Here is a 20,144-nt window from a genome sequence, read left to right as displayed (position 1 = left end):
ACATTTGCCACCCTGCAAGGTGGTATTACTTGTTTTGCAACTTGCCTGAAGACACACAGCTAGTTGGGGGACCAGCTGAGACCCAGGTCTGGGGTTCCTGCCTTTTAGATACAAACTGGGGACCTTGATTTGCAGCCTCAGCTCTGCTCAGTTTCCCCCTGGCAACCTAAGGTCATCCTTGACCTTCCATTCGGGAGCACAGGGATTTCACCTGTCTGCCCCAAAGCACTTGGTCTGGTTTCAGCCTCTGGCAAGAGACTGGAGCCCAGATGGTCCCATCCACCACTCCCACTCTGTCTCCCAGTACCAAGGGGTTTATACAACGAAGTAGGATTCCCTGAGACACACTGGTGACACACACAAGTCCTAGAGGGGCTTCGGGCTGGAGCCACAGCCTCAGCCTGCGGGAGGGAGCGGGGGAGGTAGGTCAGAGGAGCCGTGTAGATGAGGCGGCAGACTCATCCCTGAAAGATTCAGCAGCACATCAGAAAAATCCCCACCTGCTCACTCCAGCCCACAGCCCTGAAAGCCCTTGGGAGATGAGTTCCTGAAGCAACATCAGGGAATTTAGTCTCCAAGACTGCCATGATGGTTGGCTGCAAAGCTGCCTTTGGCATGGACTGCAGGGGACTGTCAGTCATTGCTGGGCTGTGCCCTGGACTTGTGGTCCTGACTTGACTGGGCACCACATCCCTGGGACTGACTCAGAACACAGAGGCCCAGGTTCTCTAAACAGGACAGGGTCTGGCCTCTGATTCTTACCAAGTCCCCCAGGGGATTCCGATAAGACCAGAGTTGGAGAGCCGTTGACATGGAGCCTTCTCCATGGACCAGCAGTATCAGCCTCAACTGGGAGCTGTTATAAATGCAGAATCTCAGGTCCACCTCACTCCACTGAATCCGTTTGAGAAGATGCCCACACTCCGTACACACATAAAAGCTTGAGAAGCCTGGATGAGGGAGGGCTTAGAGGATTACTGATTACTGATTTCTAGCTTGCCAAGCACACCCTATCACATTTGATCCCCATGACAATCTGGAAGATGGGTATCATTTTCCCCATTTTACTGAAGATGACATTGAGGCTTAGAGAGGTGAATGACATTTCTGAAGCCCCAGGTTCACAGGTTGGAGAGCAGGGGTGGGAGGCTCAGAGCTTCCCAACCTTGTATCCCATTCCCATTTCTGCCCTGTTGTCCTCACACCAGGACGTGAATGGTGATGTCTTTAGATATGAAACCATCAAATACATTGGACTTCACTCACCGCAGCAGAACACAGACCAGAAATTTACACAGGTGTTCATTCACCAGGATTAAAACAAAAGAAGGCTTTCTAGTCAACCCTCAACTCCAACTCACCAGGACCAGGACCAAATTCCCAGAGCCTCAAAGTTCCCACTGAAATAGTCTCTAGAAAGCGTTCCTAACAGGCTTACCGTGTTCATCCAGCAGTATGTTGTCTGGCTTGATGTCTCTGTAAGAGAAAACAAAGAAGCTGAAAATGTGATTTCTGGAGCCTACCGAGGAGCACGTGACCAACGTGACAAGTGGGGATAAATGCCTGACAACACCTAGAGTGCTTGTCTCTCCCTCGGCATGAGGGCTCAGACGGGGAGCGGAAGAGTGATTGTTATGATAGTGGAGCCCTGTGTTCTTGCTTCCTTCCCTTTCCTTTTCCTGGAACTGCAAGTGCATTGTGTGAATATTTTCCTCCTCAATATTCTTAACGATTTCTGGCCTCTTGAGTCCCAGGAATGACTGCTCACTGAGCACAGGGGCTCTACTGGTGGGTACAGACACTTATCCTTCCTGATGGAATTTAGCCCTCCCACCTTGCTAGGTACTAAACCTCCCAGGTGTAATGGTCTCTGCTCTATAGACCCGGGAACTGAGGCTCTGGGAGGTTCAGTAACTTGTCCTGGTCAGCCTTGTCCACAGCCTCTGCCAGTTTTTGTACAATCTCAGAAGATTTGACATTTATTATAAAGAAGTGACTGGGGCTTGAATTTCTAAAATCTGTGATTTTTACATGGAGCTTTGGAAAGTGTATGCACGTTCATGATGACTAAATCAGGGTTGAAGATGTCAATTCAGTTTCTTAAAAGACCACACCCAGCAATCAGCTGGTTTTTGTACAGTCTGTGAGCTAAGAAGGGCTTTTACATTTTTAAAAGATTGTAAAAAACAAAACAAGACACACACATGCACAAAGCAAAAATGAAAAGAAATGGACAACACAGACTGATGTGACCCTCAAAGCCTAAAATATTTATTATCTGGTCCTTCAGAAGTTTGCTGATCCCTTTTGCACACAGTGGGCCATGTGCAGCGAAATCTCGGCTGGGGAGTTTCTGGAAAATTCTCTATGTCATCACTATAGCAAAGGGCTCCCAACTCCAAGCTGTGCTTTTTAAAGGCAGGGGTTTTGCTTTCTTCACTTCTGCACCCCTAGCATGGTGTCTGTCACCAGCAGACACAGTCAAAGAAAAACCAGGACAGTAGTTAAAGCAGTAAAGACAGATTTTATTCAGTTGCAATTACCAAAGGGGAAAAGACACCTCAGCATAGAACTGGGCTCAATTCTGAACACAACGGGGACAAGTGGGGATTTGTAGCCGAGGAGCAGGTGGGGATCGGTGGATGGAAAGTTACTAAGAGGAGACATCAGAGGTGAGGGGGGTTCAGGATTCCTGCTGATGGCAGGTCAGGGTGATCAAACCACCCAGGGGATGAGCAACCTGATCAGAGGATGATCAGGTCGGGAGGATGGGGGATTCTGGCTAAACCAACTTAGCAGGTTCTTGATGATGCAGAGACAAGACAGAAGTACAAAAGACGAGGTCGGGTTTCAGAAGAACTCATCAGAAGAGCCTGAGTAGAGTTTGTGGGGGAAAAGAACCTTTGTCAACACACAGGAAACATGGAAGAATGAATGTGAGAGAAACACAGCCTTGGAGAAACTCAGTGGACAGCTTCAGCTCTGAGTTACCCATCATTAACATGCATACACTTTCCAAAGCTTTGTATTAAAGCCATAGGTTTTAGAATTGCAAGCCCCACTCACTCATTTAGAGTAAATGTCAAATCTTTTGAGACTAATGACAGCTTTCTTCGAAATAAAAAGCGATTGCTCCTGAGTTTATCAAATAGCAATTCTACCTGAAAACACACCATGGTTATTTGTAACAATATGAGGTAATGCCTACGGCTTTGGGGAAGAAAGATACACTCAAACCATAGCTTTAAATTTTCATTTTCATTGTGACTTGTGAATACTGATGAGCATTAAGCCAATGGAACCCCGGCTGCCAAGTTCACAAACACATGTCCCTGGTGAACAGAGATTGGTCATTAGGGGAGTCCCCAGGGGGAGGATGAACTGGAGAGCTCACACAATTAAAACAAAAGACGGAAGACCTGGAGTCAAGTGTTTGTGGTTCAAATCAGCAAACACTTGGCCCCTGTCTAGGGCCTCTCCCAGGAGGGTTTCTCCAGAAAAGGTGAGAGAAGGGAAAATAAATACTTGTCAAGAATGAAAACACAGCAGCAAATATTCAAGAGCATCCTTTCTTTCTTTCTTTCTTTTTTTTTGCAGTATGCGAGCCTCTCACTGTTGTGGCCTCTCCCGTTGCGGAGCACAGGCTCCGGACGCGCAGGCTCAGTGGCCACGGCTCACGGGCCCAGCCGCTCCGCGGCATGTGGGATCTTCCCGGACCGGGGCATGAACCCGTGTCCCCTGCATCGGCAGGTGGACTCTCAACCACTGCGCCACCAGGGAAGCCCAAGAGCATCCTTTCTTTAAGGTGTCACTAGAACTACAATGACTTTCTTTGGGGTGTGTGGATCTCGGAGGCGCTGGCTGTGGACCAAGAACATGAGCCCAAAAGGCCTGCAAGGTCCTTGGCCTGAGCTGCCGCCTCTGCTGATGCTGAAACTGCCCTGTTGCGGCGTTTTCTGCCCACCCCTCTCCTTTTCTTCCTTCTTCATCCCTCACTCCCTCCTCTGACTTCTTCCTTTTCCTTCCAGGGCATTCCCGGGAGAGTCCTCAAATGCTTCCTCCTGGCAGGTCTGGGCAGAGAGCTGGGGACACAGTCCCTCCCCTCTGGAAGCTCAGAATCAGTGGGAGAGGGAGACATGCAGGCGGGGTGGCACAGAAGCCACGGTGCAGGGAGACTGCTCTGGAGCCTGGGGGAGATGGAACGGGGGCAGCTGGAGAGGGAACAGCCAGCCAGGGAATCACATGGACCAGTGGGGACCAGGGTATCAGAGCCAAGAAGAGATGGGGTAGTGGTGGCAGACCCCAGGAGAGGCGACCCTGTGTAGTAGGGGGAAGAGTGGTCCCCCCAGAATTCACGTCTACTTAGGACCTCAGAAAGTGCTATTACTTTGAAACAGGGCCTTGGCACTTTCAAGGAATTAGTTAAAGATCTCAAGATGAAATCACCCCGGGTTGGGGGGATCCTAATGCCTGCCGTCTTAGAAAAGAGATGGAGGTTTGGACACAGACACAAAGGAGAGAAGAGGCCATGTCAAGACAGGGGCAGAGACCACAAGCCAAGGAGAATCAGGACCCCCCAGGAGCTGGAAGAGGAAGGAAAGGATTCTCCCCCGGAGCCTCTGGAGAAGGCTGACCCCACTGGCACCTTAATTTCAGTCCTGGACGGAACCGTGAGGTCACGAATTTGCATTTTTTTGAAGCCACCAATTCTGTGATAATTTGCTGCAGCAGCCCACAGGAGTCTACACATCTGGCAGAGCAGAAAGAGAGCTAATGAAGGAGGTGGGTACATGTCAAGTGGCAGCCAGCTTCCCCCACTGACCACGGTGTGACCTTGGATAGGCCCACCATCCATCAGAGCCCGCATTCTGAAAGGCCTCCGTTCATGGTCTCTCATATCATGAGGACCAAACAGGGGCACAGATACGAGTGGCTTGGTAAACTAGACCCCATGACTCCAAGGAAAGAAGGTGTCCTGCCTAGGCGAATCCTGCTCGGGAGCAGACTGTCTGCTCGGCGCCTCTCCTGCTATCAGGGTGACATCCCTGTGCCTCAGCTTCCTTTGTGGTGTGGACTAAATGTCTGACACGTGCCTCTGTGTCGGCCCTTAGCACGGAGGGGAGTCAATGGCCCTCAAGCATCTTGGGGGCATCCCTTCCATGGTCGATGCAGAGACAACACAGAAGTACAAAAGTACATTAAAAATGTTTTTAATAGAAGTATAGTTAATTTACAATGTTGTATTAGTTTCTGGTGTACAGCAAAGTGATTCAGTAATATATATCTCTATATTTTTTCAGATTCCTTTCCATTATAGTTTGTTACAAGATATTGAATATAGTTCCCTGTGCTCTACAGTAGGCCCTTGTTGTTTACCTATTTTATATATAGTAGTTTGTATCTGTTCATCCCAAACTCCTCATTTATCTCCCCATGCATCTGCACAAACTTTCTCCTTTGGTAACCATAGCTTGTTTTCCGTATCTGTAAGTCTGTTTTGTATATAAGTTCATTTGTATCATTTTTTTTTAAGATTCCACATATAATTACTATCATGATATTTATCTTTCTCTGTCTGCCTTACTTCACTTAGTATGATGATTTCTGGGTCCATCCATGTTGCTGCAAATGGCATTATTTCATTCTTTTTTATGGCTGAGTAATATTCCATTGTATGTATCTACTACATCTTCTTTATCCACATGGCCAGTGGGGCTGCAACAGTGAACAAGGCAGACCCAGCAAATGGAACTCGCTTCTAGGAGGATGACAGGAGCGAATAAGTAACACGACCCGAAGTTGAGACAAGTGCTCTGAAGAGAACAAATCAGAGTCTAGAAAAAAGACCTGTTTTTCGTAGGTGGCCAGGGAAGGACTTTCAGAAGACGTGACATTAGTTTGACATGTGAATGACAAGAAACAGTTAGACGCAAGCTGGGAGCAGGCTCTCATCTTGCAGATGAGTCCACGGAAAGCTGGGAGGGTGAATGGTTTAACCTGTGACATCTGTCCAGCCTAGGGAACAGGACAAAGGTGGTGGGGTCATTCCCATGATTACAGGTTATCAGACTGAGTCCTGGTGGGCTGGAGCAGGAGTGGCCACATGGCAGGGACCTGCGGGCACCTCTAGGAGCTGAGCGCCAGTAAGGAAATAGGGGGACTTCATTCCTGTAGCCACAAGGGACTGAATTCTGCCAACAACCAGGAGAGCCTGGGAGAAATCCAGAAAGGAGTGCAGCTCAGTGGACACCGGGGTCAAAGCTTTGTGACACCCTGAGCAGAAGAGCCAGCTAAGCTGTGGCCAGACTCCTGACCTGTGGAAACTCTGAGGAAATACATAGATACGAGTTTGTTTTAAGCTGCTCGTTTAGTGGAAATTTGTTCCGCAGCGACAGAAAACTGTTATGATAGCTATATGATCTTGGGCAACGTACTCTGAGCCTCACTCTCCTCATCTGGAAAATGGGAATGACGGTCCCTATCTGACAGTTGCTGGGCGTATACACGGAGGTGCTATCACACAAGGCTTAGCAGGACTCCCAGTGCGTAAGAAGTGCTGAAATAAGTAATGATGAGGGTCCTATCTCTGCTCTTTAAAAGGAGATAGGGAGGCCTCAGGGGTGGATTCTTGAGCTTTTAGCAAAGTGAATTAGATCTCTTTCATAGGAGACTCACCAGGCAGACTCCTGCAAAGCCTCACGTAGGAGACGGGAGCCTGATTCATTCGGGATTTAATAAGAATAACATTTTATGGGCAAAGCATCTTATCAGAGCCTCTAGGTTAGCGGGTTCCAGGACCATTTCCTCCAGTTCCACTTTTCACATTGATCATATCTCAGCCCAAGCACGTCATCCTGCTGAAAATGGGCCTGTGTGTTCAGAAAGGGCATTAGAAGCATTGTGAGGATGGGCCAGTCTGTGACGTTTTCTGAGGACAGGCCCATAATTTCAGAGCTGGGCAAAATGACACTTTGATAGAAAGTGTGCATGCGAGGCTATAAAACCTGGTTCTGCTTTTGAATTATCCCCTAACCCCCAAATAAAACAAAGCATAAAATGTCAGTTGGGCTATTTAAAAAAAAAAAAAAAAAAGCACAGAAATGGCTCTGATCCAGACTGCAAAAAAGGGCCATGGGGACATTTCTGCACGTGTGCCTTTGCTGGGGGTCTCTGAGTATTATATGTCCATGATCTTATGCAGCAATAAAGACAAATAAAAACCTGGTGGAAAAAGAGTCACATCTGTGAAATGAAATTCTGTGGATATTTTACCCCTAGAGAAAGAACATGCTGTTGACATCACAGAAATAGCAGGAGGAGGTGGACACACAGAGGTCATATTCCAGTCCCGAATTTGCTGGCCCCGTGGTCCTGGCACAATGCCCCGGGCGAGCCTCAGTTTCCTCAGCTGTAAACTGAAAAATAACACATACTCCACGTACTTACGGTGATGATTTGTTTGTTTTAGTCATTTTTTTGCCCATTGTTAAAGCGCCTAAACCTACATCCTAACTATTATAGGAGCTTATCTTTATCGAGTTCTGAAATGCAAATTCGATAGTTTCAGTCGTGTGATCCAGAAACTTCTGTAGTTCCTCACTGCTGTCCAAGGAGTTACATGTAAGGCATTACAGGCAGGACTGGGGACAGGAGGAAGGATGGCCAGCTCTGGGGCTGGAGAAGACTGGTCGTGCCGGAGTGGGGGGTTAGAGGTTGGTGGGTAGAGGGAGATGGGTTTAGACAGGTGGGTTGAGACCACTTATGAGGGGCTTTATTTGATTATGGAGCCAACTTCAGGTTGTTAGACTTAGGAGGCAATACCTGGGATTTTCCTCCAGGCTGGCTGGTACTAGATGATTCCGTTTGATGTAGGTGGGCTTTTATGAGAGCAACCAGCCAAGGGCCAGGCCTGTAGGATGCACGCCCGTTGTTAGTAGCAGAAGGAGCAAAGACATTTCAGTCTTGGGGATGAGCTACCAGAACGGGCACTGGGGAGGGAGGCTGGATGCAGTGACTGAGCCAGGGTTGAATGGGTGGGATTCACCTTGGCTGTGGACCTCTGTGGCCAGCTGGCACCCATCCAGCAGCAAGCCGATGGGGGACAGGAGCCTGATGAACTTGGTTCTCACATTTTGGAATCTCTCACCATATTGGTGTGGACTGTCCTTCCAGAAACTGGGTACCGATTCTGAAACCGCATACTGTTGCTACTCGTTAGATTTCACTTCTTTCTCCTGTCCCTCTCCTGCCTCCTGTGGAGGGCAGGGACCATGTACAGCCCCCAGCCCCCAACACGATGCCTCCACATTATCAGAAGTCCTGATACTACTCACAGCTGCACTTCCTGGAGAGCCTACCGTGAATTGGGCACCACGTGGGCAGGTCACGCGGGTTTCACAAGGAGTGTGGCTTCTCTGGATCAGGTGCTGTGGCATCACCTTCTGTGTCACCCTGCTCAATTCTGACACAACTCTAGAGGCAAGTATCACTCACTACTCCTATTTTATTGATGAAGAAAGAAGTATTTACAGAGGGTCAAAGGTCACATGTCAGCAGACAAGGCCCATTCTCAACTTGCCTCTAGACCAATGTTCTCTACCTGGGGGAAATACTCAAGAAGAAAATGAATCTCATAATTCCAGGAGCATGCCTATAATACATATGTTATTTGATAAGCAAAGTTATGTTACTTGGATTTCAGGATATGTTTCTTTATTACAACACCCACATACAAGGTTGTATTTCTTTTTTAATATGACCCAAATGGCTTTACAAAACATATATCTGTCCCTTCTTATATAAATTCCCTTAATTGCCCTCTGGTACCCACAGTGCTGGTGGCCGGTGTCTGGGATTCCATATTCTAACATAATCTCAAAAATAAAAAGTGAATGCTGAGATGTGGCTGTCAACTTTGAAAACCATCAACTGAGGCCATCAAAGAAAACTAGCCACCACTACCACTGTACTTGTACAAAAAGAGGGAAAGAGGAGCCCGGAAGAGTCATGAGGACACAATTTCAGAATAAGGCACAGCTGTCAGAGGCCTCAGGCCCATTCCTGGAGAAGTGTTTATTATTTTTTTAAATTTATTTTATTGACGTATAGTTGATTTACCATGTTGTGTTAATTTCTGCTGTACATACAGACAGGGACGACCATGTGAGGACACAGGGAGAAGGTGGTGGTCTACAAGAAGAGAGGCCTCAGAAGAAACCCTGTTGACACACTGACTTTGAACTTCCTGCCCCCAGAATTATAAGCAAATAAACTTCTGTTGTTTAAGCTACCTAGTCTGTGGTACTTTGTATGCAGCCCAAGCAAACTAACATGGTTAGGTAATATTATTATCCTTATTTTACTGGACAAGAAGACTGCAGCTGAGAGCAGTTAAACATTTTCTCCAGGTCACAGAGTTCATGGTAGAGCCTGGATGTACCACTTAGAGACCCAGGTCTTGATTTAAAGGTATGGAAACAATTTTTAAAATGTACACACAGCCTGGTGAGTCAGTTCTTTCTTACATCTGGCTTAAAACCTCTTGCTGCAACTCAAATCATTTTCCTCTCACTTTATCCTTTGGGAGAGAAAGTGCATCTGGTCAAGCCATGCTTGGGGTTTGTTGGTTTTTCTTTCATCCTGCAAAGAACAAGCATCAGCATGGTTGACATTGATTCATTACATTCAAACGCTATGCCACTCCATGGGGCCTGGGTGTAAACTTGGTTACTAAGGCAATTGCATTCGGCTAATTGCCAAGTATACCTCATGGAGAATTCAAGAGTTTCAGGATTTACAAACAGGTTCAGGGATGCACTGGGCTCACTTAATTCCTTCATGGATGGGTGAGGCCAACAACACGCTGCCCTAGACACAATGAGGGTGTCGCCTTCCCAGGCAGGTCAGGAAGGGTCCGTGAAGCCCACGCAGACCCACCCAGCCCAGTTTTCTTTCTTTCTAGTTGTTCTAGGAACACTAAATTACAAAGGTCTGTCCATGAGTCAGTCTGTGAACACCTCAAGTTAAGCGCCACTGCACAGCATATGGAAAACAATAAAAGTGTGTAAGAAGGATAGGGTGCTTGCCCATGCCCTGCAGTGACCGCAGGACAGCCTGTGATGATGGATAAAGCTTTAAAGCCCTTCACACATGAACTCTACACCTGCCTGGGTCTCAGTTTTCCTCATCTGTAAAATGGGGATGAAATGAAATAATGACCGTAAAGGACCTAGCTCAGTTCCTAGCATAGAGTTGGTGCTCAAAAAATGGTGACCATTTCCCCCACTTTGACCCACTCTTACTTAGCAGGGAGTTTAGAGGGAACAGTATGGGGTAGAAAAGGAGATGGAAGAGCCGACCCTGAAAATGATTATGACCATCCTTCACATATACACAGTTGTACAGCTCACAAAACCCCTTCCCATACTGTAATTCGTTTAACGCACATGAATGCCCTGTGGAACAAGCATTATCTCCTTTTCATGGACAAGGAAGCTGAAGCCTAGAGAGGTGAAGTGACTTCCCATGGTCAGAGTTAAAAGTGGCAGCAGAGGGATTTGAACCCAGATCTCCTGATGCCCAATCCTCTTTCCATTTCCTGGGTGGGGCAGACACCCAGTCCTCGTGTCCGTGTGCACGCTGTTCCCTGGCCTGGAGATCTCCAATCGCCTCCTGACCAGGCCCTTGCATCTGGTTGCCCTTGCTCAGCCGCCACTGCCTCTGAGAAGCCCTCCTTGAAGTCCTAGATGGTCCCGGTCACTGTCCTGCATTTTCTTGTTCCCTGAACTTCACTGGCTGTGACCACAGCCAGTGTGTATGTGTGTGTGATTATCTGAATGATGTTTTTCTTTCCCAAAAGGCTCTGAGTTCCATTGAAGCAGGGCCCACCTCTAGATCAGCAACCTGGCATGATGCTGAGCACAGACTGGGCTTTTGACAACTGCTGACTAAGTTTCTATATCTATAAACTTGTCCCAAGGCACTGGGTAAATGTCTGAGTCCAGAAGTCCCAAGGGAGAACCAGGCCAATTAGTGTGAGGTCCTGGCAGGGCATGGTCCAGGCAGGGATCCCCCCAACTCTCCCGGCTTCCCCAGAGACCACAGCTTAGCTCTCGTTTTATTTCACGCAATTCTGGCAGCTTGCAAACTTGCAAACTGCCAGTCATTTGGTCCTGCATTTCCCACTTGGATTCAGTAATCGTGGTGGGTTCCACGTGACGGAGCCTAAGAAGTGCTGTGACTCTTCAGGAGCTCCGTGGTCCCTCCCACAGCTCCCAGTTCTTTGCTTTTCCATTAAGATGCTCAGACATAGGCTTCATGTTCTTAAGCCTACTTTCTGAGGAAAACACTGGAAAGAGACTCCATGTCAAGGTCTTATTCTATTCATGTGATACCTACTGGAATCTAAGAGCACCGGGCAGGAGGACACCTGACCACCCTCAGGAATAACCTGTCATTTTCCAGACCAACAGACTGACCTTCAGGAGAGGTGAGTCACTTCCTTGGGTCAATCGGTAAGTTAGCCTCAGGGCTGGGGTCTGAATTTTGCTTTCCTGACTATTGTAACCTTCTTAACCGCCTGGATCTTACTGAGTCAGTGAGAAAGGTATTGTATAGCTAAAAAGGAGCTAGGAAATAATTTTGTTTCTCCCTCCCTTTTTACAGACGAGGCAAATGAGTCTCAGAGAGGTTCAATTACTTGCTCTAAATTACAAATATGTCCTTACAAAGCTGAGCTCAGGTCTGGCTTGATCTTTCTCCGTGGCCAGTGCTCCTTCTATCGCCAAGAACTTGTTTTCCCGCTTCTACTACCTTCCTCCTACCCCCTTCCTCCAGACCACTGTTTACCTCCACCTCGGCTTCCTCACCACCTGACATTTTACTTACTGACTTGTTTTCGTGGTTTCCCTCTCCAGACTGGGCTATAAACCCCATGACAGCAGGGATGATTCCCCCAATTGCTCTACCACCAGGACCTAGAACACTATCTGCCATAAAGAACACACTCAGTAACAGTTGTTTGGATACTTGAGTGGGTGAAGGCCCAGCATTCAGGACTGCCTGCCCCCATGATTCCTTTCCATCTGTTTCTCAGGGTTGGTCCACAGTCTTCCAGCTCCAGAAACTAGGGTTCTTTGAGTAATACAGCAAGTCAGGCCCCACCCTAGACCAGCCACAGCCTCAGGTTCTGTGAGCCAGGCCTGGGAACCTGCATTTTGATGAGCTCCAGTGGGATTTTGATGCCTCTTGGGGTTTGAGAGCCCTGCTCTGCTTAAGGCGCAAGGCAGATATCTGAGTTGGTTCACAATGGGAGGCTGAATTCAGGAGAGCAATTGCCCAGAATTCTTAGTCTCCAATCCCTGGTGTGTAGGCGTCTTTCACTAAAACATGGGACCCCGGTAACGGGCTCTGATTCTTTTGGGAATAAGTTAGGAGGATTGTGTTATAGTTGTTGAGTCCCGTGGGCCCCCTTAGGGGCAGTCCCGCTCAGTTTGATTGGTGTGATGGGGGGATGGGGAGAGGGGAGAATCACCTTTTGACTCACAGCGTGGATCTGTGTGCAGAAGTGAGTAGAGCCCGGTCTATTTTAGTGGGTTCTAAAACAACCAGACATGGCAGGTACTGATCAGCTGGCAAAGGAAAGAAGAAAACAGCCCCTGACACCCACCCACCCAAGGCTGATGGCAGGGCCCAGATTAGAACCACAGAAGGAGGGATTTCCCTTCTCTGATTTTACTAGGAATGAGGGAGGCCTGGTTAGAAAGTAGAGTCTATGTGAAGCGTTACAGTGAATTAATATTTTAAGGGTTGTTATTTTTAGGGCCCAATCTCTCTGATATTTCATCCAAGGGAGCACGCTGCCAAAATGTGTAAGAGTCACCGAGTCCCAGCCTGGGACCTTAAGTGTATCTGAAACAAACTAGCCCTGGGTCTTGTAACCTTGCTGAGACTCAGTTTCCTTATCTGTAAAGTGGGATAATCATCACGTCCACCTCCAAGGGTTGTTCTGAGGATTCAATGCAATGATGTATACAAAAGAATTAGCCTAGGCTTGTTGTGAAGTCTCAGTTAATACGTCAAAAAATTTTAATTGCTTAATTATAAATAAATCTTGGTTTGGAGAAGGGAAATGCCAGGAAAACAGCAGAACTGAGACCAGGATGGAAAACAGCAGAACTGAGACCAGGATGGAAAGCTGGGGTCTTTTTGCTGCAGGTTGTTGAGAATTAACATCTTGGGGCAGCCTGAGGAAGAAGACCACGGAGAGGCACTGAAGGGCCCTCTGTCACATCTCCCTCTGTTCCTTCCACCCGAGGGAAAGGAAGACACAGCTGAGAGGGAAGCTTAATAAGATCTGAGCAGGGGGCCTGCATGGCCATCTTGTACTGGACCCCTCTAATTATGTAGCTAGTCCTGCTTTTACGTCGACTCATGTAATTCTTAGCTTATTCTGCAGACTCAGAGAAGTCAAGCAGCCTGCTCACGGTACAAAGGTCGTTGTGTCGTCATCATCACCATCATCATCACCATTGTCGTCATCATCACCAGCGCCATTGTCATCACCACTGATGTCACCATCACCATCATCATCACCATCATCATCCCCACTAGCCTACCCTGCCCCCCAGCTCTCTGTCCGGTCACCCAGGAAACATCTGCACAACAGTAACACAATGTGAATGACTACCTGTGTCACCTGTTTTCTTTTCACTTCTTGTCTCTCCCTATTGGAGTGTAACCTCCAAGAGAGTAAGAACCTGCCTGAGTTTTGTCCACTCTGTTTCAAGGAGAGAGCAGTGCCTGGCACATAGTAAGCTCCGAATACACTGTGGAAGGAACTGATGATTTCCCAAGTTTCCCTTGCCAGAAACTGCTGTTACTTTACATCCTTTATCTTAATTAATCTTTCCAACTACCCCTCTGGAAGGACAATTATTCCCATTTGATGGATGAGGAAGCTAAAACAGAGAGTTTAAGTCCTTGTATGTACACAGAGAGAGGGAGAGGGGCTGGGACAGGATTCCTGTAAAGTCATCCTCACCTTAAACATGAGGCTTTTCTCTATATAACATCTATTCACAAAATTACACAGAGCATTAGTACAGTTCCTGTATGTCTCCCAAGCCACACCCTTCTATTTCATAGCGTAATTTCAGCACAGAAGTTTGGCCTTTTGGGTTTCTCTGGGTAGCATTGGAGAAGTTTGGGAGTGGGGCTGGGAGGGAAGCGAGGACCCTGGATTAAAAATAAGGGGTTGCCCTGATGCAGCCCACTGTGCTCCATTTTCTTTTTTATCTGTTGAGTGAAGAGATAATGAAATAGCTCTCAGCCAGCTGCAGGATAGGTCTGCTTAGGGGCAGCTTCACCAGCATAATAAACATATTAAATTGTCCCCAGGAAAGAAGCAGTGGGCTTGGCAGATGCCCTGTGCACTGGATGTGGCCCTGAGGTTCCGGCAGCCTCACGTGTGCACGCTTTCATCACGTCCTGTCTCAGACAGTGGTGGCTCCAGCTGTAATCCTGGTGATACTGATGCCAGCAGCCCCTGGGCCATGACCTTCACTGTTCTTAGTAACGGAGTCACCTCCACAAAGATCCTAATTCATCACGTGCACAAGGAGAAGACCTGTGCCCTGCCTCCTTGGAGGAAATGGCCTCAGGTAGCTGGCTTTAGGCGGGGCTGGGATCTGTATTTGCTTGAGGTCCCAAGGATGCACCAGAGGGACCATTAGCCCTCAGTATAGTCTGCTTGGGCTGCCATAACCACATACCACAGATGGGGCAGGGAGGATGGAGGGCTTAAAAATCAGAAATTTATTTTCTCATATTCCTGGGGGCTAAAAGTCCAGGATCAAGGTGTGGGCAGGGGTGATGTCCTCTGAGGCCTTTCTCCTCGGCTTATAGATGGCCGTCTTCTTGCTGTGAACTCACACGGCTGCCTCTCTGTTCATGTCTAGGTCCTAATCCTCCCCCTCTTATAAGAACACCAATCATATTCGATTAGGGCCCACCCATATGATCAATCTTAGTCATCTCTATAAAGACCCTGTCTCCTAGTACGGCCACATTCTGAGGTACTAGGGCTTGGGTTTCAACATATGAATTTTTGGGGACACAATTCAGCTCATAACACCCTCTTATGGGATTATGTGAAAAGGAGAGAAGCCTCTTGACCTCTGGGTGGAAGGGGGGATGATCTGCCTCCTCTGGAGATGATTATGCGGGAATAGAGGTCTAGGAAGAACCAGGCTCCCTGAGGTCAGAAAGGGTGTCTGCAGTCAGCATTAAGGATGAGAAGTCCGAGAGTGGACCGAACAATGGGGTTAAAGGATGTTGTAGAGAGCGAGGACCAAGTGATGGAGCCAAGGGGACCCTGGAGGAAGGTCTGAGAAGAAAGGGAATGTGGTGGGGAGCACCCAGGGGGAGCAGAGAGGCTAGTGCCACAGGTCTTGGAGACCTGGGTTTGAATCCAGCTGTGCCAACAATCTCACAAGGAATAGAGGGATATCCATTTACAGAGTCTCAGCTAACCGGTTACTCTCAACCTCACCGTTATCACTGACCAGCAAAGGTGAGGAGGAGGGGGTCTAGTTCAGGGCTGAATCCTGAGGTTTCTCCCCACCTGTGTTCCCTTGTCCCTAACCTCAGTGTTGACCCCTGATAGCTCTCTGAGTGCTCACTACCTGCATGGCTCAGAGCTGCCCAGAGGCTTTACCTCTCTACCTAGAGCTTGGCAGACTGGACACACCCAGGAGAGCCAGCGCAGGCGGGGGAGGGGGAGGAGAGTACACAGCACAGGGCAGGACGAGGTGGGTGGCAACACAAGCCAAGTTGGGAGCGGCAGCAGCTTGTTATGAGGAACAGGGCCACCGAATCTGGGCTTTTCGAGGAGACCGGAGGAGAAGCCACCGCAGGAGAATTTCTAACACAGTGGCAACTTGCTTACTTAGCATCTGAAAAAGACCCTGTGAGACAGCCAGGAGGATAAAGAGGCAGAGAAAGAAGGCAAGGCCTTGAGACCACCAGGAGGGTTGTCAGTAAGCTGGGAGAGAAGTGAGTGGGCATGGAGAGGAAGGGACAGACGCGGAGAGGGGACGAGGTAGAGGGAAAGGGGAGGGGGAGGGGAGTTGGAAGGGGGAGAGGAGAGGGTGGAGGGTGCAGGGTTGGCAAGGGAGGGGGAGGGGGAGGGGTGGCTGCAGATTCTGACCAATAACTTTAAAAGGGACTAAACATGCTGTGGGAGACTCTGCTTCTTCCAACCTCATTTTCGTCAACCTGAAGCTCACAACTGGCCGCATTTGTGACAGTTCCCTGGGATCTGTGCACGCTTGTGGAGGAGAAAAAGAAGTACATCTCTGGCCCGGCCTTTCTAAGACAGGTAGGGTCGCTGGCTCCTGGGTCTTGCCAGTGCTGTGCTTGGGTCCCTCTCTGCTCTCGAACAGATGGCAGGCGGGGAACCAATGAGAGGGAGAGAGAGAGAGAGAGAACATGGCTTTGTGCACCGATCTTGAGAGAAGGGAGGGAGGCGGTTTGGTGGCCAAGGGGAGCTGGGATGTCAGACGTCCCTCCTTGAACCCAGCTGGCTTTACTTGCTTACTTTGTGACCCGACCTAACTCAGTCGTTTGACCTCTCTACACCTCACTTTCCTCATTTACAAAGTGGAGGCAACAATTCTTGCTTCCAGGGAGCGCTATGAAGCCTAATGTGACAACAAGTGAAAACAGGACACCCAGTGCTGCAGGAAGACAAAGGAAGCATCGAGGCTGAGAGGAGTGAGGGTGAAGGGTCTTGGGGAGACTTGGTTGGGGGGTGTCAGGACACACTCCAGCCAAGCTGAGGGCCTTCGGTCTAGTCTAACTGCAGTGTGAGGATCCTGCAGGGGTGTAACAGAGGACCAACCTGACTCCATGTTGGATCTATTCCTTTAGCTCTAACCCCTGTGCTCTGTTGCCTGTGCTTAGTCATGCTGGCTCTGCCCCTTTATAAAAGAATGTTGCCAATAGCCTGAAATATACACGATAGCCCATCGTCAAAGCTCTGACCTTTAAAGGTTTAACACTTTCCCATTCATATAGAGATAAAAAGTTGCAGAACAGAGAATAACATTTGTCTTGCAGGCTTAGAGGAACCTTGTGACCTGACTTATGTGGACAGCTGCAAGAACAAAGGATTCCAGCACCAAGAAGTTGCAACAAACAGCCATACGCCCTCCCCTTTTAGTATAAAAGAAGCCTGAATTCTAACTTGGGGAACGCTAGTCCACCATCTTCTTGGTCTGCTGGCTTTCTGAATAAAGTCACTATTTTTTTCCCCAACAACTCATCTCTTGATTTATTGGCCTGTCCTGCAGTGAGCAGTATGAGCTTGGACTTGGTTACAGGGGTTTCCACTGGGGGAGTGACATGGTCTGATTTACGTTTGTAGAAGATGGTTTGACATTTTCCAGTAAACACGGGGAATTGACAAGATGCATTTGGATCACTAGAACGCAAGCTCCAGGTGGACAAGGACGGCTGTGTTTCTGCTCATTACTTTGGAAGAGTGCCTGGCACAGGGTAAGGGATCAGCAAGTATTTATTCAGTGACTGAATGAGTCCCCCAGCAAGACAAGGAATAAAACCAGGATGAACCCACTGGGACAAAGAGATCAGGACAATTTATGCCAAAGGATAAGCTGTCATCACATGTTTAAAAAGCAAAGCAGATGGAGGAGCCGATCGAATGGGCTGGAGGACTCTCTGATGTCAGGGCTCCCATAGGGGAGCCCAGCAAGCTGGTCACTCACAGAACCTTGGAGAATCTCCAGCCGTAGAAGGACCGGGAGCCACTGAAGATGGGCTGTGCTGGGGGCTGGATAGCTGACACTCTGCCCCTAGGATGTTGAACGCACAAATCCACTCCCAGCCCCATGATGCTGGGTCACTCACAGGGAAGGGTGGACGTGAGCACAGGGCTGAAACGGGGAGGGTAATAAACAAAAGTCTGATTCATAAATGGTGTCCTGTCCTGAAGCCACAACCTCAGCAGCCAGGCCAGGGTCAACACCATTCAGGAGACTGAGGGGGCCCCAGAGCTACTGCCTGGGCATCCCGTGGAGGAAGCTCTCCACCAGCTCTCACTGTATGAAGCTCCACTGTGGGGCCGTCCGTGCCCAAGACCCACCAACCAGCTTTTAACTGCCTCCTTCTTCAATATCAGTGAACAGTTATCCATGACCAGTGGCCATTTGAGGAAAATCTTCAAAATGAAAAGCAGAGATAAAATAAAAATATCAAAGGACCTCAGAGGAAACAGAAATAAATTCAGGGAAGAGGAAACTTCAAAATAATTATTATTAATATCCTCAGAGAGGTAGGAGGAGATACTGTGCCCATAAAACACAACAGGGCACAATGAAAAAGGAACCGTCAGAGGAGGAGAAAGAGCTCTGGGAAATCGAATATCTGACAACAACAACAAAAAGAATCAATAGACAGGTTTGGAGGATGAAGTCAGGGAAATTTCTCAGAAACTATAATGAAAAGTCTCACAGATGGAGAATAAGAAAAAAAATTTAAAACACAGGGGATCATTCTAGCAAGTCCAACATCCAAATAATGTAGGAGAACAGGAAGGTCCAATGTGAGCGGAAGGAGTGAGGGCAATGAAGCTGGGCCAGCAGGTGGAGGAAGCGGCAGGGTATGAAAAGCAGGCCGGGGCGGGGGCGGGGTGGGGGGGAGCCTGGAGTTTCAGGAAGTGTTGTTGCGAGGACCATAGTGGGTGGGCGGTGGTTTTAGTACACACGCAGCCTCATTCTGTTGCACTGGAGCACAGAATGAGAAATTCTCATTCAGTCCTTCTAATTAGGTCAAAGAGGTGTCTTGGTTTGATACTTTTATCTCTTTAACACAGACACTTGCTAATATCCCTTTTAACAAAGAGAGAGCAGATGGCAGGATGAGCACCTTTGACAATGGGATCTAGCTATCCCTTAATAACATCATTTTGATTTCACTAGGTTTGTTTTCATGGTCACCTTATATTTACAACAAACAGCACCATTTCCTCTTTCAAGGACTAACGTAAAGTGTCTTTCTGAAACAAATTTATCTTAGCAAAAGCGAATTGAGTTTGAATGCTATTTAAACAATAGTATAGGGCTTCCCTGGTGGCGCAGTGGTTGAGAGTCCGCCTGCCGATGCAAGGGACACGGGTTCGTGCCCCGGTCCGGGAAGATCCCACATGCCGCGGCGCGGCTGGGCCCCTGAGCCATGGCTGCTGAGCCTGCGCGTCCGGAGCCTGTGCTCTGCAACAGGAGAGGCCACAACAGTGAGAGGCCCACGTACCGCAAAAGAAAAAAAAAACAATAGTATAGGTAGTATGCAGATATGGCAAAAATCGTAAAGGTAGAGTATGAGTTTCCTAGGGCTGCTGTAACAAATCATCACAAACTGAATGATTTAAAACAACAGAAATTTATTCTCTCACAGTCCTGGAAGCCAGAAGTCCAATATCAAGGTGTCAGCAGGGCCAAACTCCCTCTTGAGGCTCTAGGGAGGGTCCTTTCTTGTCTCTTCTAGTTTCTAGTGGCTCCAGTGTTTCCTGGCTTGTGCATCACTCCAGTTCCTGCCTCTGTCTTCATGGCTTTCTCTCCTCTGTGTCTCTGTGTGTCCTTTTCTTTCTTTCTTTTTTTCTTTTTTTTTTTTTTTTTTGGCGATACACGGGCCTCTCACTGTTGTGGCCTCTCCCGTTGCAGAGCACAGGCTCCAGACGCACAGGCCCAGCGGCCATGGCTCACGGGCCCAGCCGCTCCGCGGCATGTGGGATCCTCCTGGACCGGGGCACGAACCCGTGTCCCCTGCATCGGCAGGCAGACTCTCAACCACTGTGCCACCAGGGAAGCCCCTGTGTGTCCTTTTCTGTGTCGTAGGACACAGTCTTTGGATTGAGGGAATTTAATGGTTAATTTTATGTGTTAACTTGACTGAGCCATGAGGTGCCCACCAGATATTTGGTTAAACATTATTTCTAAGTGTTTCTGTGAGGGTGTTTCTGGATGAGAGTAACATTTATTGTTGTTTATTTTTCTTTCAGTTTTTGTGGTTTTTTGGCTGCACCACATGGCATGCAGAACTTCCCTCCTGCTGATGGATCGAACCTGTGA

General features: G+C 48.3%; 1 protein-coding gene across 3 annotated transcripts in view; it reads right to left on the bottom strand.

Moving 5' to 3' along the window:
* Window positions 1-20,144, bottom strand: part of STK32B (serine/threonine kinase 32B) — a 361,645-nt gene that overhangs the window by 65,713 nt on the left and 275,788 nt on the right. For all 3 annotated transcript variants that reach the window (XM_060087315.1, XM_060087392.1, XM_060087470.1), the window contains one exon: window positions 1,439-1,476. In XM_060087315.1, the coding sequence (XP_059943298.1) occupies window positions 1,439-1,476 (38 nt within the window). The remainder of the gene's footprint in view (window positions 1-1,438; window positions 1,477-20,144) is intronic.

Source organism: Mesoplodon densirostris, chromosome 1 (assembly GCF_025265405.1).
Source record: "Mesoplodon densirostris isolate mMesDen1 chromosome 1, mMesDen1 primary haplotype, whole genome shotgun sequence".
NCBI lineage: Eukaryota > Metazoa > Chordata > Mammalia > Artiodactyla > Ziphiidae > Mesoplodon > Mesoplodon densirostris.
This window is presented reverse-complemented; position numbering and strand designations above follow the sequence as displayed.